Source organism: Lithobates pipiens, unplaced genomic scaffold, assembly GCF_037356315.1.
Source record: "Lithobates pipiens isolate NorthernLeopardFrog02 unplaced genomic scaffold, aLitPip1_a1.2 Scaffold_22, whole genome shotgun sequence".
In the NCBI taxonomy this organism is placed as follows: Eukaryota; Metazoa; Chordata; class Amphibia; order Anura; family Ranidae; genus Lithobates; species Lithobates pipiens.
The window spans coordinates 12808336-12829664 of NW_027507784.1; the positions used below are offsets into that span (position 1 = coordinate 12808336).

The window sequence follows — 21329 nt, forward strand, 5'->3', positions numbered from 1 at the left end:
TTTCTGAAAACTCATTTATTCAGGGAAGCCTATCCCACCCCCACCTAACAACAATTGTCCCTGAGCCGCCCCCATCAAATCATTCTCTGCAGCTATTACCTTTTGTACCACCACCCCCTCCCTTTAGAATGTAAGCTCTACGAGCCGGGCCCTCCTGTACCTTTTGTATTGTACTATAATTGTGTTGTCCCCCTATACATCGCAAACTGTTGGCGCTATATAAATCGTGTATAATAATAATAATAAAAGCATTGGTATCAGTGGTAAGGAAAACATTGCACCATTGCTCAGAGATGAGAATATTATCCATCATTGGTGTCATTGGAAGGAAGAATATTCCCCATAGTTGGTGCCACTGGGAAGGGGGAATCATACAGGCACCATTAGGCAGGAGGTCCCTCCACCTCACTGTGCCAGCACCTGGCACCAGAACATGATATGTTGTAGTAATATGACTGAACAGAGGGGACTCCATTTTGTGCGGCCGCCATAGAGTCATATGGATCTATATATGTTAACTTGTATATTCAGACAGAGTTAACAACTACAGTTCTGTTTTTCAGCTTTATAACAGGTTTTCTATAAAGCACACATATAGGAAAATATAGCTTTTATTTTGTTACGGATAAATAAAGAATTTTGGCTCAATACGTCTGGGCCACCTTCCCTGTGTAATGAGACAGGGAAGCAGGACCCATGACGAGTCGTGAAGGCAGATGGCATAAGTTACTCTAGTGACCATTGTGTGAAAGGTTAATCATCTGACCATTAATGATATGTAATGATATGTAATGATATAAAATGTACACCCCTGTATTAAATCACTCCCATTTTGCATATAATGATTGGTTAATGAAAACGTATACAAGTTGTATACCCGCCCAGAATAAAACAGATAGCTTTGGACATTTAGACTCTGCATCATCTCTTGTTGTGTTCACAAAGAAGCTATCTCCTCAGTACTGAGAGGGTCTTGTGAAGGGGGGTAATTGCTGTGATTATAACTAGCTGGTCTTGTCAGGTACTGTATTTAGTGGCGTCTCACTTTCGCACCATTAAAATCGGTTACAAAAAGCGTGTGCGTGTTATATACCAATAGTTCAATTTTAGCTGCCTCTGAGGGGACAGGGAGGGGCGCGGGACAAGAGCCACCAGATCACATACAGTGAGAATCTCCTGTTTACTTGGTGGCCTCTGTAATAGGAAGTCCTGTCTCCTGGGCCACCATTGGACCACTGTTCTGTTTATCATAGGAGATTATCACTGTATGTAATCTGTCGGCACTTGTCCCGCCCCCCCCCCCCTTCCTGTCCCCTCTAGGCTGCAGATGGGTATCGATCAGGCTGCACTGATGGCAATGGTGAGGTTGCTGCATTGATGGCAATGATGAGGCTAAATTGATGTGGACTAATGAGGCTACATTGATGGCAATGGTGAGGCTACATTGATGTGGACTAATGAGGCTGCATTGATGGCAATGGTGAGGCTGCAGATGGGCATTGATCAGGCTGCATTGATGGCAATGGTGAGGCTGCAGATGGGCATTGATCAGACTGCATTGATGGCAATGGTGACGCTGCAGATGGGCATTGATCAGGCTGCATTGATGGCAATGGTGAGGCTGTGATTGGGCACTGATCAGGCTGCATTGATGGCAATGGTGACACTGCAGATGGGCATTGATCAGGCTGCATTGATGGCAATGGTGACGCTGCAGATGGGCATTGATCAGGCTGCATTGATGGCAATGGTGAGGCTGCAGATGGGCACTGATCAGGCTGCATTGATGGCAATGGTGATGCTGCAGATGGGCATTGATCAGGCTGCATTGATGGCAATGGTGACGCTGCAGATGGGCATTGATCAGGCTGCATTCATGGCAATGGTGAGGCTGCAGATGGGCATTGATCAGGCTGCATTGATGGCAATGGTGAGGCTGAAGATGGGCATTGATAAGGCTGCATTGAGGGCAATGGTGAGGCTGCAGATGGGCATTGATCAGGCTGCATTGATGGCAATGGTGAGGCTGCAGATGGGCACTGATCAAGCTGCATTGATGGCAATGGTGATGCTGCAGATGGACATTGATCAGGCTGCATTAATGGCAATGGTGAGGCTGCAGATGGGCATTGATCAGGCTGCATTGATGGCAATGGTGAGGCTGTAGATGGGCATTGATCAGGCTGCATTCATGGCAATGGTGACGCTGCAGATGGGCATTGATCAGGCTGCATTGATGGCAATGGTGAGGCTGCAGATGGGCACTGATCAAGCTGCATTGATGGCAATGGTGACGCTGCAGATGGGCATTGATCAGGCTGCATTCATGGCAATGGTGAGGCTGCAGATGGGCATTGATCAGGCTGCATTGATGGCAATGGTGAGGCTGCAGATGGGCATTGATCAGGCTGCAATCATGGCAATGGTGACGTTGCAGATGGGCATTGATCAGGCTGCATTGAGGGCAATGGTGAGGCTGCAGATGGGCATTGATCAGGCTGCATTGAGGGCAATGGTGAGGCTGCAGATGGGCATTGATCAAGCTGCATTGATGGCAATGGTGACGCTGCAGATGGGCATTGATCAAGCTGCACTGAAGGCAATGGTGAGGCTGAAGATGGGCATTGATAAGGCTGCATTGAGGGCAATGGTGAGGCTGCAGATGGGCATTGATCAGGCTGCATTGATGGCAATGGTGAGGCTGCAGATGGGCACTGATCAAGCTGCATTGATGGCAATGGTGACGCTGCAGATGGACACTGATCAGGCTGCATTCATGGCAATGGTGACGCTGCAGATGGGCATTGATCAGGCTGCATTGATGGCAATGGTGACGCTGCAGATGAGCATTGATCAGGCTGCATTGATGGCTGTAGATGGTCGCTGACCCTTATTTTGCTTCAAAGTTCCTTATTTAAAATGTACGTTTTTTTCCTGAAACTTCCCTCTTAAAATGAATGTGCGTGTTATACGCCGATAAATACTGTATACGGAAATGCCGTTTGATGCTCTTCACATGTAACTGCGGGAAATTTGGAGGATTCATCTCTCAGACATTATTCTCCATGCCTGAAAGGTGAAATATGATCGAGGAGGAGAGGGGTAAGTAAAGACTACAGTCTCTCTTAACTTTCAATACCGTTTCCTATATTTTTCAGGAAATCTGCTGCCGCTAAACCAGGAGGTGAAATGGGTTGAAGACTTTAATACAAATGTGGACAGAGTAATGGCTGAATTCAATAACGAGGACAGTTTACAGGATTTAATTGTCCCGATTCTTATACACAGGTAAGAAATAAAATGTACTATGGGGTGTGACGAAGTGGAGAACGGCAGACAAACCCGGGATCTGATATATTAGCAGCCTGTGTATTTACATTTTTCTTATGCTTGGCCAAAGGTGAACACTTCTGGGAAAACCCAGCAACAGAACAAAATGGGAGCGAGATAAAAAAAAAAAAAAAGGAAGCAATTACAAGATTGTCTGAAGCCCAGATCGTTAAATCCTTCCCCTTTCTATTGCACTTAATTTGTAGGTTGTGCAAAACCGCTGAAGATACTGTACAGTATGTCGGAGAAAGGACTCTAGATTATGGCAATTATCTCTGGGGAGTGAAGCCAGGATATGGAGAGTATGGATCAGTTTCCTATCACACAAAAAATAGCTATAAATCACCGTCTACACTGGGTATATCAGTAATATCAGCATTGAGAAAGGCATACGATGAGACAGTAAATGGTACCAAAAATCAAGAATAAATAAAAATATACTGAAAAAATATAAATCTATTTAACGCATACTCCACATACATATAAAATCCAACATTTAATAGATTTCCCTATGGTCTATAACAGACACCTAATATAGAGAAGCAGGTGACATTCTATTAAGGACCAACATGATCTCCATCCCAATACGTTCAACATGTTTCACCTTAATCGGCTTCCTCAGGAAACTCTTTGTGTATATAGCAATGCATATAGTTCACCTCTAGGGAATTTCAAAAAAATGTTTTGTTTGTTTTTTAGTGTAAGATGCAATATCCAAAACGAAGCTGAGACGTACAGAGAACTACTGAACACTGCACGTGAACTAACTGGTATTTGTTTTTGTTGTTTTTTTTCCTCTCCTCATTGGTCACGTAATGCCGCGTACACACGATCTGACTTTCCGGGAGACTTGGTCCGCCGGAACAATCCGCCGGACTTTGCGGCGGAGGTCTGTCAGACTTTCCGAACGAGCGGACTTGCGCACACACAAGAACAGACTCTAGTCCGCCGGACTTCCCGTCGGACTTTTGGCGGAGGTCCGACGGACTTTCAAAATAAACGGACTTGCCCACCAGCGGACTAAAGTCCATTCATTTAAACGTGACTCCAGGTACGACGGGACTAGAGAAGGAAGTCAATCTCGTCAATGATTCGGCGAGATTGACACTTTGCTAGCCCCCTCGCCTGGTATGGATATTAAAGGTAACCCCCTACGCCGAAAAAAACGGTGTGGGGGTCCCCCAAAATCCATACCAGACCCTTATCTGAGCACGCAGCCTGGCCGGTCAGGAAAGGGGGAGGGGACAAGCAAGCACCCCCCCCGAACCGTACCAGGCCGCATGCCCTCAACATGGGGGGGCGAGTGTATTGAGGAAGGGGGGTGCCCTGCGACCCCCCACACCAAAACACCTTGTCCCCATGTTGATGAGAACAAGGGCCTCTTCCCGACAACCCTGGTCGTTGGTTGTCGGGGTCTGCGGGTGGGGGGTTTATTGGAATCCGGGAGCCCCCTTTAATAAGGGGGCCCCCAGATCCCAGCCCCCACCCCATGTGAATGAGTATGGGGTACATCGTACCCCTACCCATTCACCTGGGGGAAAAAGTGTCAATAAAATTCTTCTTCTTCTTTCCGTCGGACCAGCGTACAGACGAGCGGACTTCCCGACAGGAACTGGGTCCGGTGGTCTTTCGGGGGAAAGATTTAAAACATGTTTTAAATCTAGGTCCCCCGGACTTTGTGGAAGAAAAAGTCCGCTGGAGCCCACACACGATCGAACCAAGTCTGCCAGAAAGTCCGATCGTGTGTACGCGGCATTATGGTAGTCTTTCCTCTGTCTATCTCCTCCTCCCTCCTGTCTATATAATGACTGCTATTTCTCCATCTATCTCCCCCTCTTTGTCTTCTCTATATAATGACTAGGGATGAACTCGATGTCGGGTGTTCGCCTGTTTGCCGAACAGCAAATTTTATGCAGAATGCCTCATAATGCACTGTGAGTTAGCAGTGCATTGCTGTATGATGATTGGCCAAAGCATGCACCTGATTTTAAAATTTTAAAACAAAATGGCGTGGGGGTCCCTCCCCAAAATCCATACCAGACCCTTATCCAAGCACGAAACCTGGCAGGCTGCAGGAAAAGGGAGGGACGAGAGAGCGCCCCCCCCCCTCCTGAAACGTACCAGGCCACATGCCCTCAACATGGGGAGGGTTATTTTTGGGGTCCCCCCCAAAGCACCTTGTCCCTATGTTGATAAGGACAAGGGCCTCATCCCCACAACCCTTGCCCGGTGGTTGTGGGGGTCTGCGGGCAGGAGGCTTATTGGAATCCAGAAGCCCCCCTTAACAAGGGGGCCCCCCAGATCCTGCTCCTCCCCTATGCGAATGGGTAAGGGTACATTGTACCACTACCCATTCACCAAAAAAGTGTCAAAAAAGTAAAAATGGGAGCATCTTTGCCTCCATGGGAGGTGTCCCGCCAACTGCTGTCTTTTCGCTTTGACCGCTATTATACAGCCAAGACAAGGGCCACCCGGTGATGTAACCGGGTGACCCCGCCCCCTCTGATGTCATATGCCATCACATGACACCATAAGGGAGCTGGATCACCCAGTTACATCACCGGGTGGCCCCGCCCTTGGCTATATAACAGCTGTCACTGCGAAAAGACAGCAGTTGGCGGGATGCCTCCCATGGAGGAAAAATTGCTTTCATTTTTACTTTTTTTTTACACTTTTTTGGTGAATGGGTATTACCCATTCACATAGGGGAGGAATTTTTTTTTCTCTGGGCCATTGGAAAACGTGATTGATGATGGATTTACATCGAGGGACACTTCTTTTTTTTTTTTAATAAAGGAATTGTCAAAAACTGTTCCTGTCATTTTTACATTTTTGACACTTCTTTGGTGAATGTGTAGGGGTACATCTGTTAAAAGCGGCTTCCAGATTCCGATAAGTCCCCCACCTGCAGACCCACACAACCACCGGGCAAGGGAGTGTGAGGGTTGAGGGCATGTGGCCTGGAACGGTTCAGGAGGGGGCGCACTCTCCTCCCCTTTTCCTGCAGCCTGCCAAGTTGCATGCTCGGATAAGTGTCTGGTATGGATTTTGGGGGGGCCATTTTTTTCAATGATTTTTTATCAATTATTTTGCTGTGGTACTGTTATGAACATGGGAAAGATGCTCTACTTTACAGGCAGACCAAAGAGACCCCCCCCCAGACACGATATTTAAAGGAATATTTCATTTTTATTGTTTCACTTTAAGCATTATTAAAATCACAGCTCCTGAAAAATCGTCCGTTTTAAAAAATATTTTTTTTTGCATTGATGCATGTCCCCTGGGGCAGGACCCGGGTCCCCAAACACTTTTTATGACAATAACTTGCATATAAGCCTTTAAAATTAGCACTTTTGATTTTTCATGTTCGTGTCCCATAGACTTTAACGGTGTTCACACATGTTCTTGTTCGCATGTTCTGGTGCAAACCAAGCCTGGGGGGGGGGGGGTTCTATTCCCATGATTAAGCTCCCAGGGGCGGAGTGAAACACATTGGGGGCTTGGCCTGGCTGGAGCCCAGGCCGAGGCTGCCATTAATCTCAATGCATGTACATGGATCTGCTTCATGATGTGCGGCTTATGGAATACTTTCCTTTGACATTGCTGCAGCTCGGAGCTAGGGTGAGCTGCCTTTCCCTGCCTGCACTCACAGCGACTTTGCCCCTCTACCTGAGCGGCACCTAAATTTAAAGAGGAAGTAAACTCTCCCACTCTGATGCTTCATTTCATTTAGTCCATTATAATAAGTAATTATCAGACTATAGCCACTGTAATGCAGCCCAAATCGCATATTACTTACTGTTTAAAGAAACTTTAAAAACTTGTTTCCAGGGGTTAGGCAGCGCCATCTTAAGTATTGTTTTCTGAGTCCACAGTGGAGTGTATTTCCGCCCTTACATTGAGCACTTCCTGTACTGTTAACCAAGCCTCCTTCTCAATCCAACGTTTCTATGGCAACCCTGCTTCCCTGTTCATAGCTTACTTATTTTATTTAATAGTATTTACTTGTGCCGATGTCTAATGTTTGCCTTTGTCAGTCTTATCAGCTTCAGCTGATAAGACTGCAGTAATGGCCAAGTTTACACTGCATGTCATGTCACATGGTCACATGGTGTGTAGGAGGAAGCTCTGAATGACTCTGCAGCCTTCTGGGAGTTAAGTGTTGTGTGCTGTAGGAAGTCCTGATAACAGATAGATAAGAGAATGTGCCGTAAATCAGGGGAGATCTGGGCATGCTCAGTGACGTCATTCTAAAGAACAAAAAGGATTACAACAATACTAAGCAAATAAGGAGATATCTACAAGCAGTGTTCATTAGGATTTTTTATGCTTATTTACATGGGACAAAGTTGTGGGGGAGGGTTTACAACCACTTTAAAGCGGTTCTGCACACACTTTCAAAAGTTAGCCTCATTCATTTTTAAATTAAGCAAAGAGTGCACAATGGCCTTTTTCTTTTTTTTTTTTTTTTTTTTAATCGTACCTGTTCATGTTTGCAATCTGCGGCAGTGGGCGGTGTTTGTGCGGGGATCCGCATCATGTCCGGTGATTACCGCACTGTCTCCTGGGATCTTGTGTTATTCATCCCAGGAGTCAGTGCGGAGGTCTGATCTCACGTGATTTCAACGCGTGATGCGTGAGGGCGTTTTGAAATTAGCCATTGTTAAGTAGGGCACCCGTTGTGATGGAAACATTGATGATTACGCCACGCGTCGCAGTTGCCACTGAGCATGCGCGGGATCCAGCAAGGAATGCTGGTACTTCTAATGCGATGGAACAAGGAAGTGATTGCTTGTGGGCTTCAAGTGCCCACAAGCAAGATGACATCTGCTGGGCATGATTTTTAAAACTATGGATTAGATAGGAAAACGGACCAGGATACCGGGAAGCATCAGTACAAGTATGCCTGACTTGAATTTACTTTTAAGCAGTATAAAAAATAAATAAAAAAAAATAACTTGTGTGCAGAACCGCTTTAAGTTTCTGTGTTCTTCAGCTATAGCAGCCCCCTTTTCCATGAGGCAGGCAGGCCTACCAGTACTCGGTTGCCCCCAGGACTTATACACAATGCTATAGTGCCTGGCCACCATGCCAAGACAGGCGCAAACTGAGTACAGCAAACCGGTACAATGAAGGTCCATGTACAAGGCAGGCAAGTTTCAGAATACTCAGGGTAAATCCGTAGTCAAAAGGCACGGAAAAGTACAGAGAATAGTCAATATAAATTCCAAGGTTGACAACAAAGGAATCCAATCTAGCAGAGCCGAACAGATAAAGGAAGCTTGGAACACATGTAACAAACACAATATCACAAACTTGAGACTGCAGGCTTGGCTGGCTTAAATCGGGTTTGGTCTCCACCCAGAGACTGGCCACAGCAACCCCCTTGCAGGTGGACAGACAGACAAGGATGCATGATAGTCAAAACCAGAATTCTGTAATGGGACCAGCAGCTGTCAAAATACAGGAGTGTTTACACGCTCCTGAAAAAAAACTATTGTCTTACCTCTGTCTATTTCTTCCTTTTGCTTCTCTACTTCAGATTATTCATCCAGAAAAAGGCTGCAATTATGCTATCTCCCTTCTCTTCACCCAGATAATGGCTCTCCTCTATCCCCCTTTACTGTATCTCCCCTTGTTCATGAACTGGCTTGTACTGAAGTCCTCCATGTTGATGTTCCAGGCATTAACCCGTACATTGTCCTGACACACAAATACAGTGGTGGAGTGGAGTCCGTGAAGTCCGTCTTTACAAACATGGGGATAGAAAAGATATACACCATCGAAAATTACACCGCAGAGGGCCAGCCGGTGGTGAGAGAGAAACACGAAGAGATCATCAAATTCCTCACTGAGGTTTTAGAAGACATCAAATTCCGTGTGAGACATATGGGGGATCCCAGAGAGGAAAGAAGAAAGCATTTGAATTTCATCATAAAATATATTAAAAAAAACAGCGACCTGAAAAAAGAAGAAGAGAATGAAAAAAAAAATAGTGAGAAGGAGTTGGGGGGGAAAAAAGGTCCATGTACTCTCCTTTAATATAATACTTCTTAGATTGTACAGCCCTAGTTATATATCACAGTTATACCAAAAGCAATAATTTCAAAAGAAAGAAGGGGATTATCACGGTGCTTCAAAGAAAATTGACAACTGTAAATATTTTTTAAAAAATCGACTTTTTACAAAATTTATTGAATATAACACAAAGAAATGATACAGATTACATAAATAGAAAAAAATAATCTCAAAATAAATATATTCTATCCAATTTCCAGGAAGCACAGAATTTATAATGTGTTGGGCCAAGATGGAGGTGGCCTTAGCCCTTGTACACACATCGGACTGATTCCGTCTGAATATCCGTCGGACCCAATTTTCCAACATGTTGGAAATATTTTCCGACCAACTGGTTCGATCGGACATACTCCGATCATGTGTAGAGAATTTTGATCGGACCAAGTGCCACGCATGCTCAGATCAAATTCCTACATCAAAGCTATTGGCTACTAGTCCCATCGTAACGAAATTACATCAAAATGTTCTGAATGATCGGATTTTTCGACAACTTAGTCTGACCGTGTGAATGCAACAGTTTCAGACAAGATCCGACAGGCAAAATCCGATGGATTTGGTTGGCAGAATGTCCGACCGTGTGTACAGGGGCTTAGCCCTTGTACACACGGTCGGAGATTCCGTCAGAATGTGTCCAATCGGAGCGTTTTGTCGGATATTCCGACAGTGTGTGGTTTGCATCGGACTGTTTCTGTCTGAATATCCGATGGACCAAGTTTTCCAACTTGCCGGAAATATTTTCCGACAAAATGCTCCGATCGGACATACTCCGATCATGTGTAGCCTACTCCGACGGACAAAGTGCCAGGCATGCTCAGATCAAATTCCTAGACCAAAGCTATTGGCTACTAGCCTGAACGTAGTCCCGTCCTAACTAAATAACGTCATCACGTTATGTACAATCGGATTTTCCGACAACTTGGTCCGACCGTGTGTATGCAACATCACTTCCGGACCTCTTCCGGAATTAATCCGTCGGAATAACTCAGACGGATTTGGTTGTCGGAATCTCCGACCGTGTGTACAAGGGCTAAGACCTCTCTGCTGCTTTTGACACAGTTGACCACCTGCTCCTCCACAGCAAACTCCACTCTTTTGGCCTCTTTATCCTGGTTTTCCTACCTATCTCAGCGCACTTTCAGTGTGACTTACAACTCCATGGATTTGGTTGTCGAAATCTCCGAACGTGTGTACAAGGACTTAGCCCCTGTACACACGGTTGGACATTCTGCCAACCAAATCCGTCAGATTTTGTCCGTCAGATTTTGCCTGTTGGATCTTGTCCGAAACTGTTGCATACACACGGTCGGACTAAGTTGTCGAAAAATCTGATCATTCAGAACGTGATGACGTAATTTCGTTACGATGGGACTAGCAGCCAATAGCTTTGATGTAGGAATTTGATCTGAGCATGCGTGGCACTTGGTCCGATCAAAATTCTCTACACATGATCGGAGTATGTCCGATCGAACCAGTTGGTCGGTGAATATTTCCAACATGTTGGAAAATTGGGTCCGATGGATATTCCGACGGAATCAGTCCGATGCATACCACACACAGTCGGATTGTCCGACGACACGGTCCGATAGGACACATTCCGACGGATTCTCCGACCGTGTGTACAAGGGCTTAGAGTGCTATCCGATCAATCCTTCCCTACATGTTTCGCCATTAAAAATGGCTTCCTCAGGGGCAATAGAATTTAATCTCTAAAGAGAGACAATGATTCAATCTGAGAAAACACCTAAAAGCATGGAGGCGCTGAAGAAATTACACTCAATGATAACAAAAAATGACATTAACTGTGGAAATATATGGACAAAAAATGGGATTGATAGATGAATGAATGACACTCAACCGCAGAGTGAGGACAAGCTTAAAATTACCGAGCAGTCCGGACACAAAACAGGTGTAGATGTGAATAACACCTCAACAAAGGACAAACTCCCTTTAAGATGATCTTGCTATGACCGTGTGCCGACATACAGCGCCTCCGTGAACCCACGGCATATATCACAGTCTTCATGTGCCCCATATAGTTATCAATTATGTAGAAAATAAATGGCGGGTAAGGTCCAGGAAGGTCTACTTCAATACCTTCTATAAATATAGACAGAGCCCATGGGACTTTTATTAGAAATGCCAAACAGAAGTAAGAAATATAGAAAAAACTAAATTGTATTACATAAATACAAAATATGTTAAAAAAAACATTTTTTTCTTATTTATTTTACTTTTTATTTTTTATTTTTACACTGTTCTTTAAAGAGGAAGTAAACCCTGATGAGTTTACTTCCTCTTTCATTCCCTGCAAAGGCAAAGCATAATGGACTATTATGCATCACATCACATCGCATCGCATAGTAGTCCATTATGTGTCACGTACCTGACACAGGAGCCAGCGAAGTCACCGCTGTCCCTTGTAGTCCGGCGCATCCATCTTCTCGGTGGGTCTCGCCGCTCCGCCGCTGTCATTCGGCGAAGCCGCGATGATGTCAACCCCGCGCATGCGTCTTCGTCGTTGACGGTGCCACGCTCAGTGCGCCTGCGCGCCTCTGTCTACGGCGCATGTGCCGTAGACAGCGGTGCCTGTTTTTTGGCAAATATCTCTTAAACCGTGTAAGTTTAGGAGATATTTCTTGGACCTACAGGTAAGCCTTAATCTAGGCTTACCTGTAGGTCAAAGTGTGTTGTAAGGGTTTACAACCACTTTAAAAAAAAAAATGGTGTCACTTTTATTCCTATTTCAAGGAATGTAAACATCCCTTGTGATAGAAAAAAAAAGAATGACAGGACCTTTTACATATGAGATCTGGGAGGGGGGTCAAAAAGACCTCACATCTCATATTTACACTAAAATGCAATAAAAAAATAAATAAATGTCGAAAAAAATAAAAAAAAATTCCCAATTGGAGCTATGGGCGGAAGTGATGTTTTGAAGTTGCCTCAGCCTTGCAATGGTATGGAGCCGGATGGGGGCCATCTTCCCCTCAATCATCTCCATTACCAAGCAGGGGACAGGATCTGATTGCCTTCACTGCTGCTGGTGGCTCTGGTGAACAGTGGAGGGCACCGTAGAGCGGCGGGAGGGGCCCTCTCCCGCCACCGATAATGCCCCGTACACACGATCGGATTTTCCGACAACAAATGTTGGATGTGAGCTTGTTGGCTGAAAGTCCGACCATTGTGTACGCTCCATCGAACATTTGCTGTCGGGCTTTCCACCAACAAATGTTGGCTAACAGGCTCTCAAATTTTCCGCCAACAAAACGTTATTGTCGGAATTTCCGATCGTGTGTGTACACAAGTCCGTCACACAGAGCTCTACGCATGCTCAGGAATCAAGCAGAAGGAGCCGCGGCGGCTATTGAACTTCCTTTGTCTCGGCTCGTCGTACGTCTTGTACGTCACCGCGTTACCACATTCGGAATTGTTGGCCAACATTTGTGTGACCGTGTGTATGCAAGACAAGTCGGAGCCAACGACCTTCGAACAAAAATCCACGGTTTTGTTGGCGGAAAGTCCGATCGTGCGTACGGGGCATTAAAGTTATCTTGCGGCGAATCCGCCGCAGAGACCGCTTTTATCTTGAAGCGGACCGCCCGCTGAAGAAGAGAGGATACCGGAGTTCTGACAGCTAGCTGTTGCCATAACAACGCTATCCCACTTCAAATGGCCGATGTAAAATGACGGCGGGCGGTCTGTAAGTGGTTAATGCATACTTTATGTAATTTTTTGCATTTTTTTCTAAAAGATTTATTTAGGTAATAAAATTCTGTGTTTTATATTTCGTAACTCTGTTTGGAATTTCTTCTGAAAGTCCCATTGGGTTTGTGTTTGTATATTTTGCATTTTCTAGGGATGAAGAAACGCCTCTCTGTGCAGAGAACCACATCAATTGTGTAGACCTCACTACCTTCCTCTTCTCACTTGGAGGATAGGAGGAAGTAAGTGAAGGTTAATAAAATGCCTCTATAGACCATTTCTTCTCTTTCAGCCATACATTGTCTATGTTTCTATGTATTGGCGGCCAGGTGACGTATACTTGGCTCTGTATCCAAGCATGATAGAGGAAGTTCAGGCATCTACAGGATTTTCATTGAGGAAACATGTTTCTGCTCACATCCTGCCTAAGGGTAAAAGGTACTCCATGTTCACCTTATTGCCCTGTACACACGGTCAGACTTTCCGCCAGGCTGCAGCTCTGTGCCTGAATGGACATGGAGCTGTGGCTCGGCTCGGTGGGCACTCGACAAGAGGGAGGGGCCAAGAGAGCCAAAGAGGGACTCCAGAAGAGGAGGACATGGGCTGCTCTGTGCAAAATCAACTGCACAGAGGAGGTACAGTGCCTTGAAAAAGTATTCATACTAGGGCTGTTACTGATTAAAATTTTCGCGCTCGATTAATTGATTTTTGTTTTTAGAAATCGATTAATCGTCTAATTTCGATTAATTATAAAGCACATACAGATCCAACTACTTTTAGCTGATCTCCTTGCATTGCAGCTCTGCATTAGTCAGTGGTAAATGTGGTATACACTATATACAATCACCCAAGACTAGTTTGTTTCCACAATCTTCTATAGATGTAAGATGGGTACTCTTACCAATGGCGTTGGACCCACCTGTCATACGACAGTGGGTCTAAAAGGCTTATATTCACCGAAGGTTATGCTCTGGCCTCCAGTAGGAAGGATCCCGTTGTGTAGTCCTCGTTTGACCGTCCCGGATCACGGATAGAGGTAGGTATTCACAACAACCACCGTCCGGTAGTCTACAAGTTCCAGGAAAGGATAGTATTTCAGGAACCAGGCATATCCAATCTCGGATTTCAGATAAAAAAAACATTTAGTAGAGGCTGCCCTTCACGTACACTTCTGGGGACGCTAGCGTGATAAACATCCTCAAGAAATCCTGTCTTGCATAGTCTGGATGCCCTTAGTGCTTCAGCTGGTCCCAAATCTTTGTCTTAGTCCCTGGGACACTGACACCCCCAACTACAACCTACATTTGGTATGCCCACCTTCTGGAAGGTGGACATACCAAATGTAGGTTGCAGCTTCAGCTGGTCCCAAATCTTCGTCTTAGTCCCTGGGACACTGACACCCCCAACTACAACCTACATTTGGTATGTCCACCATCTGGACGGTGGACATACCAAATGTAGGTTGCAGCTTCAGCTGGTCCCAAATCTTTGTCTTAGTCCCTGGGACACTGACACCCCCAACTACAACCTACATTTGGTATGTCCACCTTCTGGACGGTGGACATACCAAATGTAGGTTGCAGCTTCAGCTGGTTCCAAATCTTTGTCTTAGTCCCTGGGACACTGACACCCCCAACTACAACCTACATTTGGTATGTCCACCTTCTGGAAGGTGGACATACCAAATGTAGGTTGCAGCTTCAGCTGGTCCCAAATCTTCGTCTTAGTCCCTGGGACACTGACACCCCCAACTACAACCTACATTTGGTATGTCCACCATCTGGAAGGACTAAGACAAAGATTTGGGACCAGCTGAAGCACTAAGGGCATCCAGATTATGCAAGACAGGATTGCTTGAGGATGTTTATCACGCTAGCATCCCAAAGATTTGGGACCAGCTGAAGCTGCAACCTACATTTGGTATGTCCACCTACTGGAAGGTGGACATACCAAATGTAGGTTGTAGTTGGGGGGTGTCAGTGCGCCAGGGACTAAGACAAAGATTTGGGACCAGCTGAAGCACTAAGGGCATCTAGATTATGCAAGACAGGATTTCTTGAGGATGTTTATCACGCTAGTGTCCCCAGAAGTGTACGTGAAGGGCAGCCTCTACTAAAATGTTTTTATCTGAAATCCGAGTTTGGATATGCCTGGTTCCTGAAATACTATCCTTTCCTGGAATTTGGAGACTACCGGACGGTGGTTGTTGTGAATACCTACCTCTATCCGTGATCCGGGACGGTCAAACGAGGTCTATACGCCGGAATCCTTCCTATTGGAGGCCAGAGCATAACCTTCGGTGAATATAAGCCTTTTAGACCCACTGTCATATGACAGGTGGATCCAACGCCATTGGTAAGAGTACCCATCTTACATCTATAGAAGGTTCTCATATAAACATTGATTCAGGCAAATAGATTGTTGCTGTTGGTCCCTTCCTCTCCTCTTGTTATATCCTGGATGAGAAGATTGGTCTTTTTCCCCTATTCAGCACAATAAGAGGACATTTTCATAGAGAGACAAACTGACCATAGTTTCTCTTTAGCACTCATTGTAACTATGTTGCACAATAACTGTTCATGATATGCAGCTTTATTATGCACTGTATTAAACAATAATTTCTCATGATATTTAGTTTTGTTTGCACTGTATTGCACAATAACTGTGTGATCATTCTTTCAGTACTTATTCATTTTCTCCTTTTTGTTCACCCACATGAATTGTTTTTATTATCCTAGCGCTACACTATTTATCTTATATCCTGTTTTGACTTTGTATGTTAGAGTGATAGCCGCTGATTTCGTTGTAGTAGTGCAGTGTTTTTCCCTTCACTTTCAGTTTTCCACAATCCATGACTTGACTTCACAGTTCACACAAATACGTTTTAAATTCAAACTGTAGCACTGATGCAAGTCGTTTTTTTTTTCCCACAGTAGCGTGACAATCCCCCCACCTCCGGTCTAACTAATCACTCTCACCTTATGGCATGGACCCCTGTGCAAACAGGTGGTCATGCAAGCGGGTATCAAAAGGGTTAACACGGACCATAAACTTCTCTCAAGTCTCCTTGGATCTCAGCAAGAACGCCGGGTCATGGGTAGAAAGAAAAGATCAAAGTGCTCACCGCTTAAGTATAAGATTTCATTTTTGTGTTCAAAACACAAACTACTCACATAAAGATGATAAAAACACAGCATGTAAAGCCGACAATCATGTTATTTCCGTAGGGCAGCAGCGGGTGACGTCATGCGTAGCTCCTCCCCCATATGCGTTACGTTCAATCAGAACTTCAACATCACCGGACTCCTCCCCCCTTCCCTTCGTTAGCAGACGGAGGCACTTGGGGAAGGGGGGAGGAGTCCGGTGACGTTGATGTCCGTGACGTCACTGGATCTCCGACGGAATTCCCTGAAGACCCGGAAGCCGGCGGAGAGGTGAGTACCGATCAAAAGAATTTTGATCGATCAAAAAAATTAATTAATCAAGGAATTCATCTTTAATTTCCACAGCCCTAAATTTCATACCCCTTGACATTTTCCACATTTTGTCATGTTACAACCAAAAATTTTTATTTATTTTATTGGGATTTTATGTGATAGACCAACACAAAGTGGCTCATAATTGTGAAGTGGGAGGAAAATTAAATATGGTTTTCAGTGGTTTCAATGCCTTTCCCTTTTCTCCACTCTGATACCCCTAACTAAAATCTGTAGGAACCAATTGCCGTCAGAAGTCACCTAATTAGTAAATAGAGTCCTCCTGTGTGTAATTTAATCTCAGTATAAGTACAGCTGTTGTGTGAAGCCCTCAGAGGTTTGTTAGAGAACCTGAGTGAACAAACAGCATCATGAAGGCCAGGGAACACACCAGACAGGTCAGGGATAAAGTTGTGGAGAAGTATAAAGCAGGCTTTGGTTATAAAGAAATCTCCCAAGCTTTGAACATCTCACGGAGCTCTGTCAAATCCATCATCGGAAAATGGAAAGTGTATGGGCACAACTGCAAACCTACCAAGACATGGCCGTCCACCTAAACTGACCGGGCCGGGCAAGGAGAGCATTCATCGGAGAAGAGCCAAGAGGTCCATGGTAACTCTGGAGGAGCTGCAGAGATCCACAGCTCAGGGGGGAGAATCTGTCCACAGGACAACTATTAGTCGTCTCTCCACAAATCTGCCCTTTATGGAAGAGTGACAAGAAGAAAGACATTGGAGAAAGAAAGTCATAAAAAGTCCTGTTTAGAGTTTGTGAGAAGCCATGTGGGGGAGGGGGCAGCAAACATGTGGAAGAAGGTGATCTGGTCAGATGAGACCAAAATTCAACTTTTTGGCCTAAAGGGCACGAGTGGCTGTGTATGATGGGCACAGTGGCTGCAATTGATGGGCACAGTGGTTGCAATTGATGGGCACAGTGGCTGCAATTGATGGGCACAGTGGTTGCAATTGATGGGCACAGTGGCTGCAATTGATGGGCACAGTGGCTGCAATTGATGGGCACAGTGGCTGCAATTGATGGGGGGGGGGGGGGGGTGTTTCAATATCTTTCAGTTTGTTTGCACCCACCTAAAAATTTTGAGCATTAGCTGCCACTGATACACACAGATAAGCCCCTACTGTTCACAGAAAGTTTTAATGTACAGTCCCAGTGAGTGATCATGAAAGAAGAAATGCGTGAGAAAATGATTCCTTCTGCGTGTAGCAGACAGATTTCAGGTCAGATTGCAAGGTCCAAACACTGCTCAAAGATGTCGCCTCCTGACATACAAATATCAAAAAGAAACTCCATAGCATGATACCATTTAAAAAGATTTTATTTCCTACAAACAAAGCCCTATAGTAGGGTACTCACATGGGTCTGGGGCATCAGTACACCGCTCTATAACATGCCTTAATAGCGCTGAGCCATAGATGAGATTGTTTGCTCCTTGTCAGGATGCACCCACCAGCAGACAGATTCATCTCCCCAGAAGAACCCAGAGGTGCAGAAGAATGCGCATTCCTATTGCTCATAGAAATTGGGCTATGGCGCATAGAAGTGCACATGAGCGAACTGGATCGCAAACAGAAGTTGTCTTCTACCGAGTACGTGATACTCCTACTCCATATGACAGACCAGCTGTCTCCTACGCTGTCCAGTCCCCTCCCCTACATGTGTCCATACAAGGGAAATGATGTATCTTCATCAGAGGGATGCTAATTGGACGGTGGTGCTGTCTATTAAACACCTGGCCATCGGCCATTTTCTTATAGTTCAAAACATTGAATTTTTACATCTGTCATTCAATTGTGGTTTAACCACTTAAGCCCCCGGACCAATTTGCAGCCAAAGGACCAGGCCCCTTTTTGCGATTTGGCACTGCGTCGCTTTAACTGATAATTGCGCAGTCGTGGTGACGTGGCTCCCAGACAAAATTGGCGTCCTTTTTTTTCCCACAAATAGAGCTTTCTTTTGGTGGTATTTGATCACCTATGCGGTGTTTATTTTTTGCGCTATAAACAAAAATAGAGCGACAATTTTGAAAAAAAAAAAAATCTATATTTTTTACGTTTTGCTATAATAAATATCCCCAAAAAAATATATAAAAAAACATTTTGTTTCCTCAGTTTAGGCAGATACGTATTCTTCTACATATTTTTGGTAATTTTATAGCATTTTTATTAATATTTTTTTTTTTTACTAGTAATGGCAGCGATCAGCAATTTTTATTGTGACTGCGACATTATGGCGGACACATCGGACATTTTTTACACATTTTTGGGACCATTGTCATTTATACAGCAATCAGTGCTATTTAAATGCACTGATTCCTGTGTAAATGACACAGGCAGTGAAGGAGTTAACCACTAGGGGGCAGTGTAGGGGTTATGTGTGACGTTATGTTTTTTTTTATTGTAGGGGCGTGGCCTGGCATGTGACGTCACTGATCGTCTTTCCCTATAAAAGGGAAGAGACGATCGGTGACAGCCACACTAGGAAACACAGGGAGAGGTTTGTTTACACAGATCTCTCCTCGTTCTTCAGCTCTGTGACCCGATTTCGGGACACAAGCAGCGATCGGGTAGGCTGGTCCCGCGGCCACGATCATGGAGCTCAGGACCAACTGGGCACTTAAAAAGCAACGTACTGGTATGTGCTTGTGCCCAGCCGTGCCATTCTGCCGACGTATATGTGCAGGAGGCGGTCCTTAAGTGGTTGAAGGGTAAGTTCACCTTACAGAAAAATCCGTAAGGTGAACTTACACAGAACCCCCTCCCCTCCAGACCTGCAGCGTGGCGATCTCCCGTTCTGAGCTCCGGTAAAGCCACCTCAGGGCTCCAGGTCATAGAAATCCATCATACATCAAGGTAGACTTGCAAAAACGGGAGCACTCAGAATCTGGTGCAGCTGTGCATGGAAGCCAATCAGCTTCTTATGCCGCGTACACACGACCGGACTTTCGATGGACTGAACTCCGGAGGGCTTATTGACGGAGTTCCAACGAAACGGACTTGCCCACACACAATCACACCAAAGTCTGACGGATTCGAATGTGATAACGTACGACCGGACTAGAATAAGGAATTTAATAGCCAGTAGCCAATAGCTGCCCTAGCGTCATTGTTTGTCTGTCGGACCAGCACACAGATGAACGGATTTTTCGACCGACTCAAGTCCGTCTGAAAAATTTGAAAATGTTCTATTTCTAAAGTCCGTCTGACTTTTGGAAAGCAAAGGTCCAATGAAGCCCACACACGATCGAATTGTCCGACGGATTGGTTCCGTCGGACCTTTGCTATTGAAAAGTCTGGTCGTGTGTACGCGGCATAAGGCCGGGTTCACACTGGTATGACACAACAGTCATATCACTTTGGATCCGACTTTGCCCTGTGACTTGAGGTCCGACTTCAATGAACAGGGATCCAACTTTGAAGGGATCCAAGCACACAGCCTGGCAGGTCAGGAAAAGGGGTGGGGACGAGCGAGCGCCACCCTTTCCTGAACTATACCGGGGTCACTCCTCCCCATCCTCCCCCTCCTGAACCATACCGGGGTCACTCGTCCCCACCCCCCCTCCTGAACCATACCAGTTGAGACCCCGATGTCATTTTTTTTCGGTGCGGGGGTTCCCCTGAAAATTCACACCAGATTGAAGGGCCTGGTATGCTCTTGGAGGGGAACCCATGAAATTTTTTATTTATTTTTATTTGGCGTGGAGTTCCCCTTCAAGATCCTCAGCACACAAGTCGCAGAGCCAAAGTCAGATCCGACTTCAGTGATATTCAATGAGCTGAAGTAGGATCAAATTCGGACCACAGTAGTGTAGGGAGCATTTGTCAAAGTGGGACCGACTTGTGTCGGACCAGTTAAGACGATCCCATAGGAAACATTGATTTTCACACGTCATGCGACATGAGCTCCCAATGGCGGAGCTTTTGTCGTACCAGTGTGAACCCGGCCTTAATTCGGCTTCTTACCTCTTCCCGACCACTGCATGACGATATATACGTCGGCAGAATGGCACGGGTGGGCAAAAGGGTGTACAGGTACATCCCCTTTAAGGCTTACGTGTAGCTACCCCGAATATCTCCTATACCTGCATGGTTTAGGAGATACCCCTTTATCTGCATGTGCTGATATCATCAGCACATGCGCACGGAAGCAATGGCAGTACGTGCCGTTGGCTTCAGTGAGTGTGCCGTTACCGGCAGCTCTGCCGCGTATGCACGGGAGTGACGTCATTGTGGCTCCGGCCATTCACAGCTCCTGAGCCTGCGATACCCGGAAGTAACTCCAGGGAGAAATGTCACCAGCCGGTGCTGTGTACGGGCACTGCAGCGGGGGCTTTGGTCTCAGGTGAGTATTATATAATGAGGTCTTTTTTTTTTTCATGTGGGTTTACAACCACTTTAAGTGTCTGCAATAAAACCTGGAAGCTGATTGGTTATTCATTCAAAAAACCCTCACTAGACCCCACCTGAATAACTTAAAACCCATCTCCCTGCTCCTGTTTGCCTCCAGGCTCATCAAACGCCTTGTCCATGACCGAATGAGTCGCTACCTCATGGACAACAACCTTCTCGACCTTCTACAGTCCGGCTTCCGCCTACAACATTCTACTGAAGCTGCCCAACTAAAACTCACCAATGACCTACTAACTGCTAAAACCAACGGCCACTACTCCATACTCCATACTCATACCTTTAGACCTCTCTGCTGCCTTTGACACAGTTGACCACCTGC

The 21329-nt window shown here is 45.5% G+C and overlaps 1 protein-coding gene across 1 annotated transcript in view; it reads left to right on the forward strand.

Annotated features, from left to right (window-relative positions):
- LOC143925338 (uncharacterized) overlaps positions 1–10640 on the forward strand; it is a 63972-nt gene extending 53332 nt beyond the window's left edge. The window contains exons 2-4 of the mRNA XM_077449913.1: positions 3159–3288; positions 4030–4100; positions 9014–10640. Coding sequence (XP_077306039.1) covers positions 3159–3288; positions 4030–4100; positions 9014–9372 — 560 coding nt within the window. The 3' untranslated portion in view covers positions 9373–10640. The remainder of the gene's footprint in view (positions 1–3158; positions 3289–4029; positions 4101–9013) is intronic.
- Positions 10641–21329: the final 10689 nt, after the last annotated feature.